This window comes from Conger conger, chromosome 10 (assembly GCF_963514075.1).
Source record: "Conger conger chromosome 10, fConCon1.1, whole genome shotgun sequence".
Classification (NCBI taxonomy): Eukaryota; Metazoa; Chordata; class Actinopteri; order Anguilliformes; family Congridae; genus Conger; species Conger conger.
This window is the reverse complement of record NC_083769.1, coordinates 51,737,706-51,749,673: the sequence shown is the minus strand read 5'-3', so window position 1 is coordinate 51,749,673 and position 11,968 is coordinate 51,737,706. Positions and strand designations below refer to the sequence as shown.

General features: G+C 46.3%; 1 protein-coding gene across 2 annotated transcripts; it reads left to right on the top strand.

Annotated features, from left to right (window-relative positions):
* The first annotated feature begins 1,143 nt into the window (after positions 1 to 1,143).
* Positions 1,144 to 6,923, top strand: cnbpa (CCHC-type zinc finger, nucleic acid binding protein a). 2 transcript variants are annotated; one of them, XR_009709812.1, is made up of 6 exons: positions 1,144 to 1,283; positions 3,397 to 3,517; positions 4,410 to 4,475; positions 4,857 to 5,049; positions 5,304 to 5,786; positions 5,990 to 6,166. XR_009709812.1 is itself a non-coding variant. In XM_061258929.1 (5 exons), the coding sequence occupies exons 2-5, from the start codon at positions 3,409 to 3,411 to the stop codon at positions 6,105 to 6,107; spliced, it is 486 nt and encodes a 161-aa protein (XP_061114913.1). In that variant the 5' UTR covers positions 1,144 to 1,283; positions 3,397 to 3,408; the 3' UTR covers positions 6,108 to 6,923. The 2 variants fall into 2 exon arrangements, 1 of the variants encoding a protein (XP_061114913.1); XM_061258929.1 differs by lacking the exon at positions 5,304 to 5,786 and having other exon boundaries at positions 5,990 to 6,923.
* Positions 6,924 to 11,968: the final 5,045 nt, after the last annotated feature.

Genomic DNA, 11,968 nt, shown 5'->3' with positions numbered 1-11,968 from the left:
CTGCTTGTCAGTAATGATGGGGGGCACATTACTCAGGATATGTTAATTTCCTAATAAGGCTTATAATCAGGGGGCTGTGCATAAAGGCTCAGCTCAGAACATGGCTCCCACCAACCAAATAACCAGCCAATGATCAACAATTTATACACCAACCAAACACTCAGAGTATTTCACAGGGGTTGTCAAGTGGCCACCTCCCTTCACTGGTGTTTAGTTCTGTCAGGCCCATGACACCACCACATGGCCTCCCAGACCTACGCCCCTCCATACCCACATCCACCCCCTTCCGTTAGAACACTATTATAACAGTGTGTCTGCACTGTACAGGTCTGGGGTCTGTATGACACAACATTGGTGTTCCACTGCAGCAAAGTATAATGCAGCTCCTGCAGAATGCCTAGCCCACGTGGTGTCGAAATGGCCAAAATTACCACCTTCCGACTGGGAAAAACCGTTCACCTCAACCTTGTCAAATCTCTGACCTGTTGGTAAAAGCTACATGAATGCAGCAAGAGAAGTGGCTTCCATGACCAATTTAACCCTTGGCCAGGTCACTGCCCCTCTCATCTCCCTCCACTGAATAGTACAAGCTCACATTCATGATAGTCATGTCATAATTGTAATTCTATCATTACATTACATTACATTACATTGCATTTAGCAGACGCTCTTATCCAGAGCGACGTACAACGAAGTGCAAATCAAACACAAGTATAAGTGCGAAGAGGAACTGAGAGGACAGTACAGTTCTGAGTCCTAGTGTAAACATACAGATAATCAGAATCCTTGAAGAGTACAATCAACTTCAAAACTAGCATACCACAGTTGGCAGCTAGAATACCCTGAGTACAACAATACAACAGCCAATAAAAAACAACAATATCTATACTTTTTTAGGGAAACATTTAAACAGGTGCAAAAGAAGGGGGAATTCACTTAATTTGGTAAACATTTCACGAATTCTCTAGGTTGGCAATTACGAATGGGTTTTGTCTGCATGCACAGTCGAAAGCAAGTGTGCCATACGTATAAAGAAAAACCCCTTGCGCGACATTACAAGATGCCGGACGGTAGTGACTTTTGACAGATCAGTAGGCGGGACCATATTGCACATACAGCCAGTGATTGGACGATACACGAAGGCGGTGCCTGCGGTTACTCGTTTATGGTTGGCCCACAAGCAGCTGCGCGCTGTGGTCTGGAGGAGGAACCAAGCACAGAGGCCCGTGCGCAAACCGCGTGTGACACGGGATCGGACAGGCAAGGCTAGCTAATTATCCAAGGTAAGTGGTTGAAATATGTAAAAATGTATTCAATAATACATTCATTGCTAAATGATCATATGTCGACGGGTATATGTACTGAGTGGATGTATAATGCTGACGACAGAAAGGGCTTTTGGTGAATAACTACCCAAGCAAGTGCCGTTTTAAGGCGCCCTGTGGCCTAATGCTACTCCGCCAGGGCCGGGTCGGGAAAGTCACAGAAAATCAGTAATTTGTTGACTATAAGTCCGCTTTGCATACTTTTGACACATCGAGGGTCCCAGGCAGCCGGAACTCCACGGTCGAAATGAACCTGTGCGCCGCCAGAAAGGTCGTTACTGTTGGTTGCGTCAGGTTAGGGCTGAATAACGAGGCCGCAGCTGACGCGGTGTAGGCGCGGGCTGAGAGTCCAGTCCTGGCACCATGATGCCGGAACCTTGGGATCAGTAGCGGAGCTGGGTGGACGAGAAAATAACATTTTTCGGTGACTGTAGAGCACGCAACAGACAACGATGTTAACTAGTTGCGTAGCTTGCCAAGTTACCGAAGTCGTATGGAGGCCTAGCCAAAGAATTGAAACCTCGTAGCCTAGCACTAGGTGGCTAACGTCAATCGTAACCGTATCGTAATCAAACTTTAGCTAGCGACTCGCTTTGTGTAATGAACGCGTTCCAGTTGTCGGGCACTTAGTCGCTGTGGCATAAACAACTAGTTAGAGGACTCAGCTTAAGTAGTTCGTGTTTATTTCTGTCAGTCTACAATTTTCGTGTGTATGTTGGACATGTTAGCTAGGCTAGCACAAAGTAGCCAAGTTCGCCAATTACCAAGTAATTCGTTCCTAGTAACTGAGTTTTTGCCGTTTCGTGAACTATTATTTACAGTTGGCTAGCTTGGTGTTTACTTAAGCTTACTGCTAGCTACGATTTGTAATTTATCAAACTAGTAAGTAAGTTAGCTACTAACATTCTAGGGCCTGGCTAGTTATTTTACACGTTCGCTGGTTTTACATTGGCTAACTTGCTGGATGGGTCACGTCAAATACGGAAAGACAGTAGTCTAGTGATGCTAACCTAGTCTAACGACGTCAACTATGCATGTGTACCTTTTGGCGATCTTGTATAGGAGAGTACGTGCTAACGTCAGCTGGTTATGTGACTTGGTAAATGTGGTTGGCTAGCTGCTAACGTTATTCCACGTGGGCCTTGGCTGGTTAGCTGACCATTGGGAGAGAAATGCTTGTGAGCTTATTTCCTAAGCTCTCACTAGCTTGTGCATTTGTACGAGACATTAAATCTAATGAGTTTCGTGTTTAGCGATTTCCCGTGTTTTGCGTTACATTAAACCTTCAAATCCGGTAACGGTTGTGTTAGTATCTCGCGTAGTGGGGCAGATCCGTGGGCCGCAGCTGTGCTCGATTCGTCAGTGACACGCGGTCGGTTAGAGGAATCGGATCGCACCCCCCTACATGGACATTGCTTTAAAAGTCCACAGTGGACAGAGAAAACATCTGCTTACATCACTGCGCTGTCAGCTTAAAACGGAGCGACAGGCCATTCACGGGCCAGTATGCCGTTGCCCTTAAATGGTTCATCATTCTCTCAGTTGACATTTCTGTCATGCTTAAATGATAATTGAATATTTCTGGTGTTTCATTTTTGGGAATATGTATGCATTTCAGTAGCTCATCAACTAATCATAGGCTGCCCTACAGGGGGTTAAACACACAACCCCCCAATCCCCCCCAAGCCTGCTGCTGCAATGTATGAACTTAAGTGCCTAGTACAATTTTCTACGTACTCACTACTGTAGCTAATATTAGGAAAAGTAGTCCAGTGTGATTGTAGTAATGCCATTCAAACCTGCGCATCCCCAGAGAGCACAAGACAGAAGCTAGACGTCTAGAAGGCAGTATGTTTGATTGAGATGTTCTGCCAGAAACAGACTAATTTAGCCCCAATTTAGCTCAGGTTTCACCTGGATATAGCCTGGTTACGTCAGTGAGAAACTTTCACTTTTCAACAAAATCTACATGCCTCTAGACCAATATCTATACATCTAGACGTTCAAATGAAAATATAGGGTCTTATACAGCAGGGTGTGCGGTGAGGTGTGAGCTGTGATGTTTTTGCAGTGAACTCCAGAGATGGATTCCAGCAGCAGTGAGTGTTTCAGGTGTGGCCGTTCCGGACACTGGATCAAGAACTGCCCTGAAGCAGTACGTGGGCGTGGCAGGGGGCGTGGCCGTGGGAAAGGTAATGCAGGTGTAAATGCAAATTGTGATTACACTAATTACACAGAACAAGAAATAGGAAATAGATTGAAATGCCCATGATGTTCTTTGGCGATGTTTCAGGGAATGAGCTCACTGAAGCACTAACGTATGACACGCCAAAGCGCTAACGTATGACACGCCAAAGCGCTGACATAGGACACACCAAAGCGCTAACATAGGACACACCAAAGCGCTAACGTATGACACGCCAAAGCGCTAACGTATGACACGCCAAAGCGCTAACGTATGACACGCCAAAGCGCTAACATAGGACACGCCAAAGCGCTAACATAGGACACCCCAAAGCGCTAACGTATGACACCCCAAAGCGCTAACGTATGACACGCCAAAGCGCTAACGTATGACACGCCAAAGCGCTAACATAGGACACGCCAAAGCGCTAACATAGGACACGCCAAAGCGCTAACATAGGACACGCCAAAGCACTAACGTATGACACGCCAAAGCGCTAACGTATGACACCCCAAAGCGCTAACATAGGACACGCCAAAGCGCTAACGTATGACACGCCAAAGCGCTAACGTATGACACGCCAAAGCGCTAACGTATGACACGCCAAAGCGCTAACATAGGACACACCAAAGCGCTAACGTAGGACACACCAAAGCGCTAACGTAGGACACACCAAAGCGCTAACGTAGGACACACCAAAGCGCTAACATAGGACACGCCAAAGCGCTAACGTATGACACGCCAAAGCGCTAACGTATGACACGCCAAAGCGCTAACATAGGACACACCAAAGCGCTAACGTAGGACACACCAAAGCGCTAACGTAGGACACACCAAAGCACTAACGTATAACACGCCAAAGCGCTAACGGTAGATTTGTTTGACCCATTCCTTCACAGATCTGTTCTGTTACCGCTGTGGAGAGCAGGGCCATATTGCGCGAGACTGCGAGCAGACTGAGGATGGTAAGAGTAAAAAATGCAAATTTGGAAACCTGATAAAAATTCCAGCCGGCGGTATGGGTTGGGGCTAACGCTGTGTTGTGTCCCCAGCCGGCGGTATGGGTTGGGGCTAACGCTGTGTTGTGTCCCCAGCCGGCGGTATGGGTTGGGGCTAACGCTGTGTTGTGTCCCCAGCCGGCGGTATGGGTTGGGGCTAACGCTGTGTTGTGTCCCCAGCCGGCGGTATGGGTTGGGGCTAACGCTGTGTTGTGTCCCCAGCCGGCGGTATGGGTTGGGGCTAACGCTGTGTTGTGTCCCCAGCCGGCGGTATGGGTTGGGGCTAACGCTATGTTGTGTCCCCAGCCGGCGGTATGGGTTGGGGCTAACGCTGTGTTGTGTCCCCAGCCTGCTATAACTGCCACCGCAGCGGGCACATCTCCCGGGACTGCAAGGAGCAGAAACGCGAGCAGTGCTGCTACAACTGCGGGAAGGCGGGGCATGTGGCGCGCGACTGCGACCACAGCCTCGAGCAGAAGTGCTACTCCTGCGGGGGCTTCGGCCACATCCAGAAACTCTGCGACAAAGTCAAGTGCTACAGGTACGTGTGTCTGCGTTTCCTCCCGTCCGTCTGTCTGCGGGTCATTTCAGCAGTACGTGCTCTAACAGATTAGTTGTTCTTACATTGACATTGCGGTCATTTAGCAGACACTTTTAATCCAAAGCAGTTTACAAGTGGATAGGTTCTTCAAGTTAAAAACAGAAAATCCATAAAGGGCAAAACACACATTAGTAAATCAGGAGGAAGGAATAAGGTCCAGTCTGAAAAGGTGTGTTTTTATTCTGTTGAAATAGGGGGAGGGATTCTGCTGTCCTGACAGTGGTAGGCAAGTCATTCCACCACTGAGGAACCAGAACGGAAAACGGGCGTGAACGTGCAGCTCGACCATTTGGTGCTCGTAGAGAGGGAACCATAAGGCGACCAGAGCTGGCAGACCGGAGTGGTCTTGCTGGGGTGTAGGGAGCAATTCAAGTGCCTTGAATCGGATGCGTGCGGCAATAGGCAGCCAGTAGAGGCCAATGAGGAGTGGGGTGACCTGAGCCAACCTAGAGACATCGTGTGTAGAGAGAAGAGGAGAGGACCGAGAACTGTGGGACTCCACTTTGTAGGGGGAGTCTGAGTCCCTCCATGTCACCTGGTCGGAACGATCAAAGAGGTAGGAAGATAACCGGGTGAGTGCGGGTCCCGTGCCGCCCATTCCAGTCAGCGATGAGACGAGAACCCTCCTCTTCAGCGGGAAACGGTTCACTTGTGATGGTAGCTCACATCTGACGCCAGTAAGTTTCAAGAACCAAATCAAAGTTGAATATTAGTGTCTGGTGACGGTTTGCAGTTCTGCATGTTGTGCTGCCCTTGTGGTGTCAGTTCTGGGAGTGGTGTCTCCGTGCCGGGGCTGGGCTGGGACTAACCCTGTTCTGGGCTGAGAAAGAAGCGATGGTGACATTGCGGCTGATCTGTGCTGTGCTCCGTGTCGTTGCAGGTGCGGAGAGACTGGCCATGTTGCTATGCAGTGCGGCAAGGCAAGCGAGCAAAGCTGCTACAACTGTGGGAAGACTGGTCACCTGGCCAAGGACTGCCCCATTGAAGCCACCGCCTAACCCCCCACCCCACCCCTCCTCTCTCACACGCTTATTTTCTCTGTCAGCTTAGCTGGCTACAGTATGGCCCACGGAGGCTGGTTCCAGGCCAGACCCAGGCCAGTCTCAGGCCAGTGAGCTCTTGACATGTTAAAGGGGTGGAAAGTGGACTTCCTGCATTCAGTACAAAAGATGTGTTTAGGTTGTAGAGGTGCTGTAACCCCCTATGTGCAGAGGGGTTATGGAGGGAGTCTAAGAACTCCTTTAGCCAGATGGGTGTGGGTGTGTGTGTGTGCGTGGGTGTGTGTGTGTGTGTGTGTGCGTGGGTGTGTGTGTGCGTGCGTGCGTGGGTGTGTGTGTGCGTGCGTGTATGAGTGCGTGCGTGCGTGTGCGTGTATGAGTGCGTGTGGGTGTAAGAGAGATCAGTTTGCAGCTTATGACCAACATGTTTCAGAGCTGTACAAACAGTAGGTGGGTGTTAATGGCAACTAAATATTCTAATAAACTGCCTAAATTCTAAATGTTATCTTAATAAACTGGCTACATTCTGGGTGTGAAAAGATGAATGAAACTGACGTCCTTAATTGAGTTGTAAATGCTGCCTGTACGCACGTTTCATGAGCGAATGAGCCCAGAAGCAAAACCTTCATCTGCAGAAAGAAACCCCCAATTACGAAATGTTTTCCACAGAATTCAAATCTTATTTTTGTATAATATGTCATGTAGACCACTGTAAAAATATATATATAATTTGCTTGTACTTGGTTTGTCAGACAGTAAATGCAACTGAGAATATAGAAGTGTAATTTTAAACTCAATAAACAGGAGGAAGGGGAAGCCTGCAGTCTCATTTCTTACTGCTGTCCTTCAAAAGGCTGCCTCCGCGCTGGCCTCAGGGCGGAGACCGGTAGATGGATAAGGTTGGTACAGGGATTAAGAGCTAAAAATGACAAAATGCAAAGAACAGGATTAAACCCCAGGACGTTCTCCGGTAACTTAGCCACTGTGCTACCACAGTGTCCGGGCTCAAAGTTCTTGGGCACTGCCGGACAGCCACTGTACGGCCAAGTCAAAATAATGCATACATTTTCCACTTTCCCTCTAAAATGATACAGGCGGAATTTAATTCAGTGTAATATATCAGTATGATAACATCCATTTTGTAACATGCAAGGTCTTAAAACGTAAATGTCATAACTCGATATTACGTGTCTTGCAACCATTTATTCTTCAACGGTAAGGCAGTTTTTTCATCAAATGAGTAGGGTGCCACTGTCAGTCCGTCTCCGTGTCAGTCTTCGAAATTGAAAGTATCCGCTGAAACATGGAAGCGAAGTTCCAACTCGGCAAGACACAAGCCTAATTGAGAGGGCAGTGAAAAATTAATGGAGGTGGGTGTTGACGCGCAACCGCTTAACACTTGGTGCAAGAAACTCCGTGAAGCTGGTTGTTGTTTCTGCACGATGGGTGACAGACATTGCTAATGCCGTGTATAAATTTCCTATCTGACAAGTTGAAAAAAGGAATGTTTTCCTTAAATGCTGATGAGTCTACAAGCCTGAACATGGATATAATGTTTAATGTCCTTGTTAGCTATTATGATGATGATCTTGGCAAAGTTATAACACAGCAGATTCAGTGTTTTGAAGTGAAGGCGGGCCGCCTTAACTAACGTTGGATTAAAAAATGAAAATCGATTAAAAAGAAAAATACGAAATAAGAAATCCGACCTCAAACAGCGGCATTTGCAGGTTTAAAAATAACATCGCGCATCGTTATCAAATTGGAAAGTGACCGTAACTTCATAAAATACAGCGTAACAACATAACTTGTCTAATATTTAGCTAATTATTAACCTAATTGTTCTGTCATGGTAATGCGAAAACATTTTGCACGTCTGTTTGTCGACATTTATAAGTAGAACAGCGGCTTTTTACAGAATTTAATTCAACAAATAAGCAATACCAAAACACATTCGGAAATATAGCATACAACAATAGCATATAGCATGCAATTTACTGACCGGAGCACAGTTCATGTTTTTGGCGTTGGGTCAGTGCATAATGCGGACAGTTCATGTTATACACTTGCTACATAAACAAAAAGCTATGCCTCTTTGAGTTCGGTAAAGCCGTTGAAAGTTTTACAGTTCCGAACGAAATATACGAAGCACCCCTGGACTGCCTTCCTCCACGGAAAGGGAAAAGCACGTGCACAAATGCAACAGATTAATTCACACTGATAATCCGCGACTATAATGTGGACAAAATAACTGAAAGCATCGAAGCACTGATGTCAGTTCTATTAAATCCTGTATTAAAAACGGTTTTTCTCACCTGTTTTTGAGTGCAGGTCACAGGTGGATCTTGTAACAATCGGAATGTGTAATCCACAGAAAGAAAAGGAGAATGTTTTCCATATGACAAAAGAAACAAAAATATTTATCGTATAATTCTCCGATCAACAGTGATCTGAATTTACTTCAATATCGTTAAACACATCAACGCTATCTTCTTCCTTTCCCTTGTCTCGAAAACAGCTGACAGATGACGTCTCTTGATTGACAGCACATCCTACCTTTATAACTTCACGCTGTTGGTTACTCTTGAATGTATTTATAACTTAGTTCAGCAAACAATATTCGAAGTTGTACAAAACACAAAAAGGCTACTATGTTCATATTAAGTTCACATTTAAAAAAACAATTTCAATGGATAAATGTTCTCACTGCAGTCCATATGTATTTAGACAGTTGGTACTTTCCGTATTTCCGTTCTTTTGGCTCCAGCACATTCCAGAACATTAGATTTTTTTTTTTAAAGAAGAGAAAAAAAAGATTGTGATGTTATATGTTTGGCATTTATATAGTGCCTTTATCCAAAGCGCTGTACAATTGATGCTCCTTATTCACCCATCCATACACACTCTCACACACCAACGGCAATTGGCTGCCATGCAAGCCACCAACCAGCTCCTCAGGAGCATTTGTGGGTTAGGTGTTTTGCTCAGGGACACTTGGAGACACCCTGGGCAACCCTCCGACTGCCAGAAGACTGCTCTTACCACCTGAGCCAATGTTTCCCCCAGGTTGAGGTGCAGACTGCCCCTTTAAATTGCATAGTCACCCCATTTTAGGGGAGTAATTAGTAATTGGACAGTTGGCTTCTCAGCTGCTTCTTATTAGTCAGGTGTTTTCTATCGCTTCCTTAGTGCAGGTATAAGAAAGTTTTCAGTATCTAGTCTTGATTCCAGGCTTTTATAATAATAATAATTGAATAATTGTGTTATTCAATTGAATAATTGAATAATTTGTTATTTAGCTTTTATTCAAAGTGATTTGCAGTGCACTGCCGCCTCACAGCAAGGAGGTCCTGGGTTTGAATCCTGGTCGGCCGGGGCCTCTCTGTGTGGAGTTTGCATGTTCTCCCCGTGTCTGTGTGGGATTCCTCTGGGTACTCCGGTTTCCTCCCACAGTCCAGACTGTGGACATGCAGTCCAAGACATGCAGGTTAGGCTGTTTGGAGAGTCTAAACTGACCGTGGGTATGAGTGTGTGAGTGAATGGTGTGTGTGTGTGCCCTGCGTTGGACTGACGACCTGTCCAGGGTGTATCCCCGCCTTTCACCCAATGTATGCTGGGATAGGCTCCAGCCCCCCTGCGACCCTGTTCAGGATAAGCGGGTTAAGATGATGGATGGATGGATGGATAGATTAAGCAGGGGACAATTCCCCCTGGAGCAAAGTGGGGTTAAGGACCTAGCTCAAGGGCCCAGCAGCTGTGTGGATCTCATTATGGCTACACCAGGGCTTGAACCACCAACATTCAAGTTCTCAGTCACATATCTTAATATCTTAGCCACTAGGCTACAGGCTGCCCCAGCCTTACCACTTTTGATTGACTTTGGAGTCTTTGATTGGCGTTTGTCAACATGAGGCCCAGTGTTTTGCCAATGACAGTGAAGTAAGGCTGAGAGGCTGAGAAATAAGAAAAATGCATGCAGACACACAGAGAGGATCTGGCCAGTATGGATTCAAAGCCAGAAGCCTAACCACTACGCCACCATACAATCTCACTCTTACACACACTGACTCTCTCACTCACACTCTCACACACATACACTCTCACTCTAACACACACCTACTCTCTCTCTCTCTCTATCTCTCTCTCTCTCTCTCTCTCTCTCTCTCTCTCTCTCTCTCTCTCTCTCTCTCTCTCTCACACACACACACACACACACACGTACATACTCCCTCTCTCTCTCACACACACACACTGTGTGACTACAGTTTGACCTTACAGCAATCAGACATATTTTATTGTTTATTTATTATACAAATATACAATCTGAAGACAATATTGTCACAATATTAACATCATGCAAGACTGTAACATTCCTGATGGTGATGGGAAAACTGCTGGGGTGTTGAGACCACACACTGATCACAGGACAGGTACCACAAAACAGCAGAACACCTCCTCAAAACATCACTATATACACATACGTGTGCGTGTGTGTGTGTGCGCGCGCATATGAGTGAGTGAACATACACAGCACAAATGCGTAAAAAAGGATTTCCAACTATTGCTCTCAATGTATTCAAGCAAGATTTAAAGAAGGGATCTGTTCATCCTCAATGGCCTCTCCCTTGACTCACACTATTCTATAAATATAGAAAAGGAGCAAGAGCAGAATTGCGATTTCAGGTTGCTGAAGCTTTGCCTGTTGCGTTTATAAAAGAGCATTAGGGATATTAGGGTTATTAGGGTTAGGGTGTGGCAGGACGGACAGCTGCTCTCTGCTACTGCAGTAAGTCTCGCTGCTGCAGGTGGAGCCAGAGGAGTTTTCATTTTGTGATATTTCCAAAGACATTTTTTCAGCTGTAATGACCCCATTAACAAGCTGGAGAATGGGAGCGAACTGTTGCCGATTGTTGTAAGACTATGACATACTTGTTTCCCATTTAAAACAGCCAAACCTACAGTGAACACATACCACTAAAAACAACAATGAACATCTCATGGACAAACCAGTGTGCCTGCAACTGCAGCGGCAGTCATGTTTGTGTCAGTGCTATCGCCTCTAAGAACACTTTGGAGAAATGGCACCGACGCTCTCTTACCCCGAGAGGAGATCAGTGTGTTCACCTTGTACCGGGAGCCCCCACGGCAGGTCACAGATGCAACGTCCACAGGCTCAACACTCTCAGCAGTTCAGTCTGACTACTTATGGCTATGTTCTGGACTGGCTGCAGCTATACATCAACATGGCTGTGGATTCAATAGCATCTGCATCAACATGACCGTGACTTTGGTAGTGTTGGAGTAGCATCGCCATGATTTTGGAAGTGTTGGATTAGCATGGGCATGATTTCGGTAGTGTTGGATTAGCATGGCTGTGCTTTGTGTAGCGGTTGGATTAGCATGGCTGTGCTTTGTGTAGCGGTTGGATTAGCATGGCTGTGCTTTGTGTAGCAGTTGCATTAGAGCCCAATGCTCTTTTTAATTTTTAATTTTTACTTTGTTGAACAAAAGAAGAGAGAACATTTTCCATGCTGGAGTGGCAGAGTTAGCGGGTTAGCAGGTACTGAGAGGCAGGGTTAGCAGGTTAGCAGGTTAGCGGGTACTGAGAAGCAGGGTTAGCAGGTTAGCAGGTTAGCCGGTACTGAGAGGCAGATTTAGCAGTTTAGCGGGTACTGAGAGGCAGAGTTAGCAGGTTAGTGGGTTAGCGGGTACGGAGAGGCAGAGTTAGCAGGTTAGCAGGTACTAAGAGGCAGAGTTAGCAGGTTAGCGGGTACTGAGAGGCAGAGTTAGCAGGTTAGCAGGTACTGACAGGCAGAGTTAGCAGGTTAGCCGGTACTGAGAGGCAGAGTTAGCAGGTTAGC